At 34.2% G+C, this 13,554-nt stretch overlaps 1 protein-coding gene across 2 annotated transcripts; it reads right to left on the bottom strand.

Annotated features, from left to right (window-relative positions):
- Positions 1-69: 69 nt before the first annotated feature.
- Positions 70-11,297, bottom strand: Vdup1 (arrestin family protein Vdup1). 2 transcript variants are annotated; one of them, XM_088048155.1, is made up of 6 exons: positions 10,891-11,297; positions 1,217-1,333; positions 952-1,169; positions 750-879; positions 448-701; positions 70-399 (listed from the first exon to the last, which is right to left on the bottom strand). In XM_088048155.1, exons 1-6 carry the CDS (start codon positions 11,009-11,011, stop codon positions 223-225), a joined length of 1,017 nt encoding a protein of 338 aa, XP_087904281.1. In that variant the 5' UTR covers positions 11,012-11,297; the 3' UTR covers positions 70-222. The 2 variants fall into 2 exon arrangements, with proteins under 2 accessions (XP_087904281.1, XP_087904283.1); XM_088048157.1 differs by having other exon boundaries at positions 750-864.
- Positions 11,298-13,554: the final 2,257 nt, after the last annotated feature.

Genomic DNA, 13,554 nt, shown 5'->3' with positions numbered 1-13,554 from the left:
GAGGACGGAGGTAAACAAATAGGAAATATCGAAATTTATTTTACCAACACTAAATCAGTTGATGAATAATTTAAAAGTCAATTAGTTTATTAGGGGGTAATAAAATATGGTACAAGAGGACGGTGAGGTCTCCTATACGTGTGTAATCTAATTCCAAGACTTGTGTACTTGTGGTACTCTTAACATTACGTATTGGCACAAAAATTAGCTTATAAATTAACGTCAATCAACGGTGGGTTTATCTTCGAGCCACGGTCTAAAAATGGGTAAAGTCGAAGGATAATGTGTCCCTGACTTATAACCACCAGAATCTTCTTCAGATCTCAAAGGATAAGTCGCCATCATAATCGGGAGTTGAAGTTTAACTTCTTTTTGAAGATTTTTTGGTTCAATTATAAACTGAAATTACACAATTAAATAAACTGGAAATATAAAATTGGTACTAACATAAACGTCATAGTTAACTTTAATCAAATGGCAACCTCGCAGGTTTGTTGGAGGTAGTGGTGGTATGTACAACTGTTCGTTGACCCATTCGTCTTTTTCTCCTGGTCGGATTTTGCCTCTGGCTAAAGATGCTAACTCGCGTTTCTCAGATTGGACTACTTTGCCTCTAGCCATGTAGGTTATACTTTCTGTTAGTGCTGCTCTTGTACTTTTAATGGTAACTCGACTTCTGTTGGAGATACTAGCAGACACCCCTAAAGAGGAACGGATGATTACAGTTTTAAGATTTGCAGGGGTTTTACCTATGCTTTCTCCAGGAACGTATCCGCCTCTATCTAAAGTAACTTTGCAAACGACTGGCCCAGAGCCCACACAACTGACGCCAAATTTGTGTTCAATTTCACACCTAAAGGTTTCCTGTCCCGAAATGTTCTATGTTAATAATAATTTACTTTAAGACATGACTCTAAATCGGCTAATTAGTAGAATTGTTAGTACACTTACTCCCAGAATAGACGGTTCTAAGTTTAAGTCGATAGGGTTCATCACAATAAAAACTTGTTGGTTCTTGTGAGTTAATCCGTTGGGTTCTCGAAGGGCAGCTTTGCAAAAGTACTGGACCCATCCATGTTTGCCTAAGAAAGTAGACGGGAGTCCTAACGGAAGTCCTAATTTGAAAGGGAAACTGTGGATTCCGGGAGATAATACTGAAGGACCTTGACCTAAAGATTTGAATCAATTATCTATAAAGTTCGAGTTATAGTCGTACCAGGTTCGCCTAAAAGTCTCATTCTGAAGTCTATATAATTTTCTCTGTCGTACACCCTCTCTTGGCGAGAGCTACGAACACGCACCACTCCTTCTCCCACCACGTGGAAATGTAGTCCTGAAAAAGGAAATTTTAGAACGAGTAAGTTTCCCTGTTATAGAGGGCACTGTCATGCGCTTACTCTTTTACGTTTTCTGGAACGATCAACTAGTTTCAGAAGTGTGGGAGTCGTGTCAATAAAAAGATAATTAAATTAAATCTTAAATTAATTTGAGCGATTTTTCGGGAGAGTTGGCTTAAGAAGGATATATGCAAATGAGATGAATAAATTGTAGGTGGTATTTTTTCTTTTACTTGAAAGTATGATAAAGTGAAAATAATTTGTCATTGAGGAAACGGTTTTATGGTGTTGGAAGGAATTACAATAGTAACAGCAGGCAATAGACTAGTTCAGTATTACACCAACTTTTCGCCAACTTTTAACTGAATAAATCATGTAAATTTGTCAAATCTTTTATGAGTTATCGTATTAAAAGAACATGCATCTCAAGCTGCAACTCGAAACCACGCATTCAAACCACAAACAACATATACAATACATACGGAATCGAGTTACTGTACTATTTCATGTATGATTCATTGGAGCTGTCCGATATAATATGCTGAAATTCTTGTCATGTAATAGATTTAGTACTAGAGTAACTAAACGCAATAAGAGCATTCACATATTCATATTAATTATTAACTTAATTAATACAATCTTAATTAGATCAATATTACAGCGAAGAGACAATGGACCAAAATCCAACCAGTTTACGGTTTCATTGTTTTTGTGTATCTTTGACATTCTCTACATTTTCTCCTTAGAATTGGATTTTTTGAATTTCTTTAATATAACACAATTTTTGATGGCCTCCTCTCGCTCAGACCAAGCGAGAAAAACGGGTGGCAAACGCGAAATCTATCTCCTCCAAGACCGTTCCTTTTTGGGTCCTTTTGACCTCTCTTTGAAAATCGAGTTTCCCGCGTGGTGGTTTTTTATTTTTGGTTTTAATTTATCGCTGTCCATTTTGAGAAACATCTTCACGTATACGGGGGTAGACGTGAAGATTTGAGCCCTCAAAATGGGGGCCCGGATCAAATTTTATCCCTTCGACACTTTTTCAGCTCAATTTGTCGTTTGACGACTCGCAAAAAAAAGTTCAAGAAAGGGGTGCGTTGATATCGTCTTCGACAATTTATTCGGGGAAAATCAATTGCGGTCGATATTATTAAGAGACGTAATTTTTTTGGTAGGAAACGATCAATTCACCGCGCCAAGGTTGGCAATCCTGATTATCTCTAAATTTTGAAACTCTCTTTTTACAGTTCCGATTTTTCTTCTGTGGAAATTTTCAGAAGAGAATAAGAACTTCAAAATATTCTAAACTTTTTGGATATCTTGAACTTTATGATTTAGCATTTTTTACAATTAATGTACAATGGTAATTGTCATTATTTTAATTGATATAAAGAATGACACTGCTCATTTTGATTAATAGATATGAAAAAAACAAGGTATTTCTGCCGATTTTTAATAAAATTCTCTCTAGATTTTGAAAATTTCTCCTTGTCGGCCCATTTTTTGTTTGGGACTTTACAAATCTGATTTTTTGTTCTGTGGAAATTGTTACAATGAGAATAAGAAAATTGGAAACATTTTGGATATCTTAAACTCTATGGGTTTGCATTTTGTACACTTAATGATGTCATATTGTACTATACAATGGCAAATTATCATTATTTTAACTGGTTTGAGGGTGGCATCGTTTATTTTGATTAGTACATATGAAAAGAACAAGATGTTTTTGTCGATTTTTTAAAGAAATTCTCGCTATATTTTGAAAAATTCACTCCATTTTGGTGCATTTTTTATTTTAAGCCTGTACAGTACTGATTTTCTGTGGAAATTTTTAGAACGGGAATAAGAAAATCAGAATAATTTAAACTTTTTGAATATGTTAAACTATGGTTTTGCGTTTTTTACACTTAATGTTGTCATATCGTACTATACAATGAAAATTGGCATTATTTTAATTGATTTGAGTGAGGATGGCATAGCTCATTTTTATTAGTGGATATAAAAAGAACAAGATATTTCTGTCGATTTTTAATGAAATTGTGTCCCAGTGATCGAGCGTCTAACTCTAAAATTGAAGTTTCTAATCTATGGTACATTTTGTTTGAATGGCATATAATTTAAACGTGGTTGGCCGCAGAATGCGCGTTTTTATGAGTGGTTCTTCGTTTCGTTTCTTTCATTTCTAGATTTTATAATTTCAGGAATGAGACTTTAGATTTTCTTAATAGGATTGGTAGGCACTGTGTAAAAGTCGGGTAAGGATTTACATATCGCGTCTTCTTCTATACGTTTGTCACACGTTTTAAAAAATCAATGTAGATACTTTGTGCGGGAAAAGTAAGCTGTATTTATCGTATTGTGTAAACAGATCCATAAAAAGCAGCACATTGATCAAAGTTGTATAAGCTAAAAAAGAAAATTTGGGGTTGCGTAGACATACGTGACTGCGTTTAAAATTTCAGGCATTTAAAGGGAGGTTTTTAATAAACGAACTATAAAAAAACCATTTCTGAACTGTGATTACATTTTTATCAATAAACCCAGATAAATTGAATTAAACGCGTGTTTGTATTTTCCACATAAGGGGGAGATATTAAAAATGTTGTTTTTTAATAGTTTAGACACCGGATCGAGTGATTGATTTTGTGATGGAAAAAGTTTAATGCTTGTGTGTAATTTATTTGCAACAATGTTTATTTTTGAACATTCAGTATTTGAAACAAATTTAACTAAAAGAAATCTCGACGTAAGTAAAACTTTCTAACTTAAATGCACGTTTCGTAAATCGAGCTCTCGCGGGAATTTCCTTGCTAGAATATTCCGCCCTTTTATAATTGCATTTTATGTCCGTTTTATGTACGAAATGTAGGTCTTTATCACTATACAATTTGTAGAAATACGAACTCGAGTGCTATCGCTTTACGTAATGGCTAAATAATGATAAACGTTATCGTGAGTTTTGGTCAATTACAGCCTTTAGTTAATTCGAAAATTGCTAAAGTAACGTTTGAAGAGCCACCTACTTGAAACTGCTCCAACAACATGATTTAAATTGCTTTCAAAATGTTTATCACGTTGCATTCTTTCGTAGATTCATTTTATGAATATTGGAAATTGCGAAGCGCATCTGTTTTAATTATGGAAAATAAATTGTTAAAATATGGAATGTAGATGATGCAAAATAAAGTGATCGTTTAAAAAGGGTTATTAAAGCCGCAAATCACCGCATTCAAATGAATGTTTTATAGTTTCGTGGCAAAATCAGAATTTAGGCGACGCCATGTTTCCCCAAGACCCTTCGGTTCTCGTGCGAAATTTTAATTTCATCTAATTTTGATTTACTTTGTGCATTTTCTGTTATAAAAGAATTTCAGACATTTCGGAGAAATTCAATTTATAGAATACTAACAATAGCTGCGGACAATTTTATTTCTAAAGGAAATTTTATATTCGAAACTCCTTTAAACTATGAATAATTATGTCTATTTTTGGACGCAATCCTATACCGCACTTTTAATTAACTTTATTGGATTTAGTAAAAATAAAAAGAATCAGTTGGATTTGCTATTCGTTACCTGCCTGATACTTTATCGCCTCATTCCACTACATGGACCATGTAGGTGTTGTGTGATGGTCAGCAAGACAGGTCAATAATTAGTTTGAGGGTGAAACAGAACCAACATTGTAAAGGTATATTAGTTTAATTCTAAAACACTCTTGGTATAAATTTAAGCGTCAACATTTTGCTATTTATATACACTCTTGATTTATCAAATAATATATTACAGAATGTATTTAACTCCTCATCCAATTTGCCATTTGCAATAAATTTTCTTAGTCAAAAAATACAAAAAAAACGGTTTAGAGTCCAGTATTTCAAGTATTTTAATTAGTCTTAGTTTAGTGTAAATATATTTATCCTTTGCAGTTTCCTAAATAAAAAACTTTCCCCGGTAAAGTATTTTTAATCTCCTTATAAATACAAAGTTTTTGAGTTAGGAATATTTCACATTTCTTACGAGAACGTGGAAAAGTTACAAGATTGACAATTTAGCCCGTGTACTGGCTTTATTTTGAATCAAAATAAAAAATTTCAACTCGAAATTAAAACTCTGTAATTACCAAAACACTCAAGGGTTAACAATTAATTACAAAAAGTAAACGACCTATTTACAAAATTATCTTTATCATCCGCAGCGTTGTAATATTATTTCTTTTTGTTCCTGTGATGAAATTTGTAACTTGAACACCTGAATGCTGAAACGTTTTTGAAGGAAAATGAAACATCCATATGCTAGCTATTTTAAATTAAAAATAAACTTGCTTTTAACATAATAACATTATCCGAGAAATTCTGTTTTGGATAATGCCTTAAAGTCAATTTAAAAAGAAAACCAAACCAGGTAAAGACAAGAAAGGAGCCTGACTACTTGAAATTGATATCGATCTTCTTCTTTTAAGTGCCTTTTACATCATTCTATTACTTTTGAAATTTTATATTTAGGATAGTCGCGCAACAAAAATACTTTAATTTGACATTCGTTCTAAAGCAAAATACCAACTCGAATAAAGTAGCTCTTGTTTCGCCATTAAACTACATTGCTATGAAGTTTGTATTACTTACATCTAAATGTAATTTACTTTTGCACCATAAAAATGACGATTTTATTGCCGATTTGAAAGGAGACTCTTTTCCTATAACAACATTGTTATCATTTAGACTCGTGGACGAAAAATACGAATTTTTGGAGCAAGTGCTGCATTTTAATTAATTTTATTCGCCTTTCATTTGCTTGAGTTGCTCGTTCTGCTACGAGTGTGACCTTTAAATTGTGCTCTAATGTATGTACAAGGTGGACCAGGAAAATGAGAGTTTACCTTTATTTTTAGAACTGACCGGACAATTAATTAATTCAAAAACCACCAGAAAATTTTCTTCTGGCTGTATGCGAATTGGGGGCTCATTTTCACCTCTGTTATTTTCCGAGTGAAGCCCTAATGTAAATTTGATTTGTGGAAAATCGATGTTTTTCCCTGGAATGGTAGTACGGTGGATTTCGAGCATTTGCAGGGTTAATTCGAAGGGATTGGGGGTAGCTTTGTTTATGATCGTCTAATGATAATTAATTTATTATGTCTGACGTCATATAATTTGCTCGTAGTGGAAATGCACCGCAATATAAAATATTTCGACATTAGTTAATTGGAGCGCTGTGGAGAATTTATAGTCCGTGCGTTCGGGATAATCAAATAACATCATGAAGAAAGCTGTGTGCTTTTAACAAAGCACTTATCGTTGTCAGAGGACGAAAATAATGCGTGTTTTAATTCGAGTGTTTTTTATTAGATTCAAGAATACACTAAAATGTGTCCTGAAAGATTTTTCTGGCGGTGTCAGATTTTAAAGTCGGGCTTTTAAGCTTTCATGTCGAAAGTGAAGTAATTAGTGCAGTTTTTACGTTTTTATTGAATGCTAACATAAATTATTCAAAAGCGTTTCAGAGACTTTCAAATTGTTACCCTATAATTCCAGTTTTTTTTTTATTTATTTATTTTTATCTCATATTCATTTAGTTGCTTCTTTGATATCACTAACAACGTCTACTGTATTTGTGTTTTATTAAAAATTTTTTTGATTAAAAGCCCTTGAGATATAATTTGCTTGATTTCGCTCACCGGCGTACATAATACGTTTATCATCTCTTTTAAAAATGAAATTGATTTCATTTTTAATAATAAATTAATCTCACTATAAGAATACCTCGTGCGGGTCTGGAAATATTATCATTGTATGAAATACAGTATTCAAAGCCCCCACAATAAACAATGAAAATATCTATAAAGAAAGCACGCGTAATATTTCCTGCTGCATTTATGCCGAACTTTATTTTAGGGTGCGACCGTGAATATATTAGCTTTTGCAATATTCCCCGGCAATATTATTCCCCAGCTCTAACCATGACGTGTTTTTTATCACCTCCACTTACGATATAATTAAGAAACGTCGATTTTTTTCCACGATTTGCTGTTTTAATAATGCGAACAATTTAAATAACTATAAAAGCCGTCAACGTCGAGCAACAGGTGACTTAAAAATGTCCATCATTAAAACTCTAATGTTGCGTTATGTTATAACGCGATTCCACACCGCTGAAAAATTGACTTTATTGACAGAAATATTATGGGGGAAAGTTTACACCCTGTCGTGTGAAAGTCCAAATCGAGCTTCTTTAAACGGTATTTTAAAAATCCGCTACTTTAAAACCTCAAGGGTGTTAAGGATAAAGCGAAATATATACGACAAATCTCTATCTGTATTAAATTCACTCTTTTGGAACGAAATCCGAAAAATTGCGCGTTTTGTTCCTCATCAAACTTTGAACGATGTACTTCCAATACTAAATAGTCGTAACTTTGTAATAAACACTAAAATAAAAATTGTTTTAGAAGCTTTTAACGGTAACAAACCGACATGTTTACGTTCCACTTAACCGACGCTTCTCATTAATAAAAATTGCAATTTAATTTTTTAATTTTCATGGTTAATTATAATTTTTTTGGTCAACATTCCATTTATAAAGAGCCTCTTTAAATGTTCAAGAGTACCAATTACAAGCTTTAATCAACCTACATTTTATCGAGTTGTGGCGAACCAATCAAACTAATTTAATACAGATCAAATACATTAAAACTAATTGCATTTTCGAACCGATTTTACAAGATTTAAAAGAAAACCAAAAAAATTGCTATGCACTCACCGGATTATTACCGGACAATTTTGGTGTTGGTTCATCCGGAAAAATTTTCGGCGATTTGCATGTTTGATAAATCATGTGTTTATCTACACAGCTCAGTGGTTCGTTATCGATTTGTTAACCTATCTTGTTGGCAGTTTGTTACTGTTAATAACTCGCATACTGAAACAGAAGTACTAAGACGATTTGGACAGAGGAAAATGAAATATTTGAGTGATGCAGACTTCCGCGAGATACGGTTATAATTATAAATTTAAATTAACAACATTGTGAGTTGTCAACAATTGTGGGAGAAATCTGATAAGCGTTTTGTTTAGAGTGATAAAATTCCCGCATTAAACATTTTTTCCGTTGAATGGAATAAAAGATTCAATTCGATTGGAGATAGGAAACACGTTTAACGGGTTTGTTCGTTGATGACAATTAAATGATTTTTTTTCCGAGGGTTGGAAGTTATTGTTTACTAAATGTAGGCATCTAAGATGAAGATTTTAGAGTGCAAAGGATTGTCTGTTTTTCGTGTTCGAAGAGGCGTAATAAGATGATGTTTAATAAGTGATTCTGGAGTAGTGAAGCTTTGCTAAAATGAGGGGTTGTAAAGTAAAATTAAGTGAAGGAAAATGCAATAAATAAAGACAGCGTTGTTTTTCCATTAAAGAGTATGAGTCCCAAAGTACTTGGTCTAAAAATAGCTTAAAGAAAAAATGATGGGGGAAAGTTAGAAATACCATCATTTGCACCGAATAATACGTGTTTGTAAAAACTAGATTAAAACTTCGTAAAGGGTCCATTTTCTAAGTGATAAAAGTTGAATCAAAAGTATCAAAGATTTATGCGCCATCAACGCAACTTTTGAGGTGGTAAGTCAAGGCACGAGTCTTTAAGGGATAGAGATTATGTTTTCATGATTGATTTTATCAGATCAGACAGTGTATAGGGGTTAAAAAAGGGAAAGCGTTCGGCTTTGTGTAACAGGAAATGTTGATTAGAGAGAAGCTTGTCGTGAATTCACAACGCGTGTACGAATCGAGCCTTTCTCACAATTTTCGGAGATGCAGACACTATTGCGTCATAGATTTTACAGTAATTGGCCTGATAAGAAGCAATACCTACAGAATTAAAAGGCGATGCGGTTTTTGTTCCTTCTCTCCATTCAAGAAATTAAACGGATACAGCTGCTGCTGGTGTAATAACACCACTTACTAATTATTACGTCTTGGAAGATTTTATTCTCGTTCCTTTCCTCGGATTTAGGTACAATTTTTATTTATTCACGTTGCTTTCACAATCTTCTTAGTGCATATAGTCAGACTGATTTATTGTGGACTTAGGAATGGAAGGTATTTAGACGAATTCAAAATAAATTCATACTATCATTCAAAGCATTTTTCCCTATATTCGCACGCAACAGATGCAGAATACGTAAATATTTACGGACTTGTAAAATTCCAGAAAACACATGCAACTTGTCGTCAGCTTGATAGAAAGAAATGTATTATTCACATTTCGTATTATATAGAGCTGACAAAGGTTGAAACGTGTCGATCCTTCTTGATTAATTTCCAAAGATTTCAGATTTTCAAAAATCAAATAATTTACACAAGAATTGTCAAATATGCTTTAGGCTTGAATAACAAATTGAACTGTTTTCGATATAGGAAATCTAAACGCTCGACTGATCGTCTAAAACATTACTTTTCAATCTTTCCATGTCAACCCTCGTGACAAAAACAAAACGGAAGCCCGTATATAATTTAAACAATGGATTTTTGGCTTACGCAGAAACATTTTAATTAAAAGTAAAGCCTTTAAATAAAAACTTACCTTGACGCGGTTGAAATTCCCCCTCAAAATGCTTGTTTATTAACAACTTATAAATATGACGCATCGACAATTAAAATCTGTAATGTTTGGAAATTAATAAACCTGTTGAATACAAACGATGAAAATTTTGTTCACTAGTCCACGCTTTCATCTCCAGAACTGTAATTACAGAATGGGTAAAAAAGCAGTGCAGCTTTAATTTAGTATAATTACAGCCAACTGAGCTTGACAATTATCACAAAAATCACAGAGCGTACGGGGGACAAAAAATATTGACAATGTAGCAAACATACAAATAACGAGGGGAATATTTTTTATATCTGCCGACTAACAACCTCATTTTGGAAATAGAAAGCTTTTATTGATTAAGGTTACAAATTTAATAATTCCGTATTTGAATTATCCACTGTTTTGGTGAAAAGAGGTCATTAGCAAGATAATTTCCAAGTTGTTGCGTTTCTTTTTTGGTTTAACCTACAATCACTTGCGAGATGATGAATGTGCGAAGGTCTTTTCTAATTTTTCGCTAAAAACTGTGAAATTGCTGATGACTGATTTGTAATCACGTCAAGGATAATTCGATGGACGGAACTGTAGGTTATGGAAACAACAGCGATGGGCTTCTCGGAATGCCTTTGGCGCATGCTCGCGTAATGCACCAAGAATGTTAATGTGTATTGCATTTGGCTAAAGGAATACAAATCACCAGTATCAGTAAATTTCTATTTACCTAAGCAAACGTAATCAAGCGTAAATTGAGTGGGATTGTAGGCCCACGTTAATCGTAGGCTGAACTAATTATCTACTAAAATAAACATTCGATTATATAACGATGGATTAAGAAAGAAAAATAGGTCGCTGGTTGTCTTTGAATATATAATGAGCCAAAATAATAGAATTTTACGTGGAAACAAGAGTAGCCATTGCAGGTTCGAGTTGGTAAAGACATGACAGTGCTCATCTTATATTCTTACCGAGTGCAGGCGTGTCATCCTGAAGTTCGATGAGAACTCTGCCTGATAAGAACTGTCCGGGGAAGTACAACAAAGATGTGTTGTCAAAGAGAATTAAAAATTTTAGCAACTTCCGCGGCATTTTCACACATTCTCAATACACTTAACAACGTAGACACGACACAACCATATCCGACTTTACGATGCGACTACTTTCCCTCTTACCATAAGGTGTGTGGGGGCTCACCTGTCCCCTCCGCCTCGCCATGGAAACACCGACCCATGGAAGGCGACAAAAGGCGGAATTACCGACAAAAAACGCCGTGAAAGAAACCCATTGTAACTAAAATCAAGTAATAATTCTAATGGGAAAATTGGTCACAAACTGTGTACCAATGGTGTTTGACCTGACCATGGCGTAGGCAACTGGCAACATCCACAAACATGGTGTGTTGAAGACAAAACAAATCGCATTATTTCTAAACACACACTATCTAGAAACCTCTTCTGGTTGAAGAATCTTTAATTACACGTTTGAGAGAGGCGAAACGCGCAATTTATGCATTCATTTGTCAGCGTGGTCGTATCTCACACATTTTTATGTTAATGGAATAAAAAATCCATGCCGGTAATTTGCACCCCAATTGTCATAAATTAAAAAGGCATAAAAGAGAAATTCCTCTGGCTAACTTCAGCGTTCTTGTATTATTCACGGCAATGTTTTCAACTAAACTAAATACCAAGTTAACTGTGCAACTAATATTTGGAGAAGGTTTGAACCACTAAAAACCATTCTGTTAATTACTTTCCCTAAAATAAACGCATCTGGAATAAAAAGCAAAGCCGCTCTTGTGGCGGAATGTGTTGCAGTTATTTTTTCAATTTCAACATTAACTAATTGATTTTATTGGTAATTTTTTAAACGCGGCTCTTAAGAATATGCTTGAATGATACTACAGCGGTCTCCCGGGGAATGATATATGATTTATTAAAAGTGGATACTGTTATCGCATTATTATACCTCTTTTTACTGAATGGAAAGTTTTTAGAATTCTGATATATGTGTGGATGTCGAGATAGATATTGATTTTTAGGATTATTTTTTATCATAATCTCACGCCTCTCAATTTTTATCCTTATTATACTAAAAGTTAAATAGTCGATTTTCATTTATTCGATAATTTTAATGGCTGATAATGCGCTGGACAAACATTGAATTAATACACAACAAATGAATTATCATAAATGCCAATATAAACGTTTATTAATGGTGAATTTAACTTTTAAACTAATGGAATAGAAAAGTATTGTAATTCCTGAACTATACTCATTGCAACACACATTGTGCTTTTAATGTTTTTTACTTACGTAAAGTAGAGATTTTTTGTTTTGATTAATTAAGACAGTGTGACTTTTATTAAGCTTCTGTGTGTGTAAAGAAAGGAGTGTTTGACACGAAATGATTTATTTACTTGGAAAGTTGCATTGGGGCTATAAATAACGGAAAGATTGTTGCGCATGATCCTTTTGTGTAGTTTTGTGGCGAACTGCTTGCTGATTTCCATTTGAGAATATTGGGACACGCTGTGTATGATGAAAAAATCAATACATTCGCATTTTATAGATCCTGTCAGAGAGTGGTCGTATTTCTTGCACTGCACTGTAACCGAGTGCGATAGTTTCTTCAGTCGCAGAGTTGAAACTGTTTGTAAAAAAAATAATTACGACGACGAAAAGCTATAAATTTTGTCATTCCTTCAGCAAAAAAGGGTGTATAGTATATAGAAAGACAAGAATGACAGGGTGCCCGGTTCGGTGGCACCCGTGAGTTGAATAGTAATGATGTTTCAGAACGGAACCTCCCTGAGCGTCGGTATTCCTGTTCGGGCGCTGGCTAGCATTTAACGGGTTGAATACGATACGCTACTGCTGGATTTCAGCATTCTGTTTGATAGTATAGCACGCAGGCCACATAATACCAGAAGCTTTCATCATGATCAGGAAGCCGGTCCGAAGCTCAGCTACCACGTAACACTATGAATAAGGTGTCACGTTGTCGGCGAGTGCAGGATCAGAGGGCCGCAGGGCTGTTATGCCGCCACCGTCCCAGCACGACATTTAAAGGTCGCCGTGTCGCTGTATCGATAACATTGCTTATTATAGCTATGTCAGCATTAATAGCCGCATTTATTAACGTTGTAATAAACCCGAAGAATAATGCAAGTTTCGGTTCACGAGCCTCCAGCTCGGCCTCGACGCGGCAAGACATTCAACCGCTGGCTGCTAAAAAAACTCTCTCACTAGACACACCGCCAATTGTCTATTTTCTAGCACAAAATTACAAGATGGTGATGGGATAACAGCAAATAAAAAGTTGGAAAGAGTATAAAAAGAAAAGAACCAAGTTAGGAAATTCTTGAGATTGTCGAAGGATAAATTTCAAGTTTACTTATTTATTATTATGCATCGCAAAATTAATTAATAAACTTAGCAATACTGGTGAGCTACAGAAAAATTAATTTTCGAGTGTGAGGGGTTGAGTGTCAGGTAATCCACGAAATCGATTTCGGCTCGACACTGCGAATTTGAATTTTTTTAACAAAACGTGCTCAACAGCGTGGGGCTGTTCTTTATATTCTAGTTGTTACAATCTAATAAATAAGTTTTTGAAGGAATGTTTCAACA

The sequence above is a fragment of the Gnatocerus cornutus genome, chromosome 10 (genome assembly GCF_029298725.1).
Source record: "Gnatocerus cornutus isolate USDA-ARS CGAHR chromosome 10, icGnaCorn1.1, whole genome shotgun sequence".
Lineage (NCBI taxonomy): Eukaryota > Metazoa > Arthropoda > Insecta > Coleoptera > Tenebrionidae > Gnatocerus > Gnatocerus cornutus.
This window is presented reverse-complemented; position numbering and strand designations above follow the sequence as displayed.

What these genes read in the sequence shown, in the direction of transcription:
- Vdup1 (XM_088048155.1), bottom strand. Translation starts at nt 11,011, where the DNA reads ATGCCGCGGAAGTTGCTAAAATTTTTAATTCTCTTTGACAACACATCT. An exon ending in GGATGACACGCCTGCACTCG is followed by an intron (nt 1,334 to 10,890) that starts GTAAGAATATAA and finishes TTCCTTTTTCAG; the next exon opens with GACTACATTTCCACGTGGTG. An exon ending in GAGACTTTTAGGCGAACCTG is followed by an intron (nt 1,170 to 1,216) that starts GTACGACTATAA and finishes TCAAATCTTTAG; the next exon opens with GTCAAGGTCCTTCAGTATTA.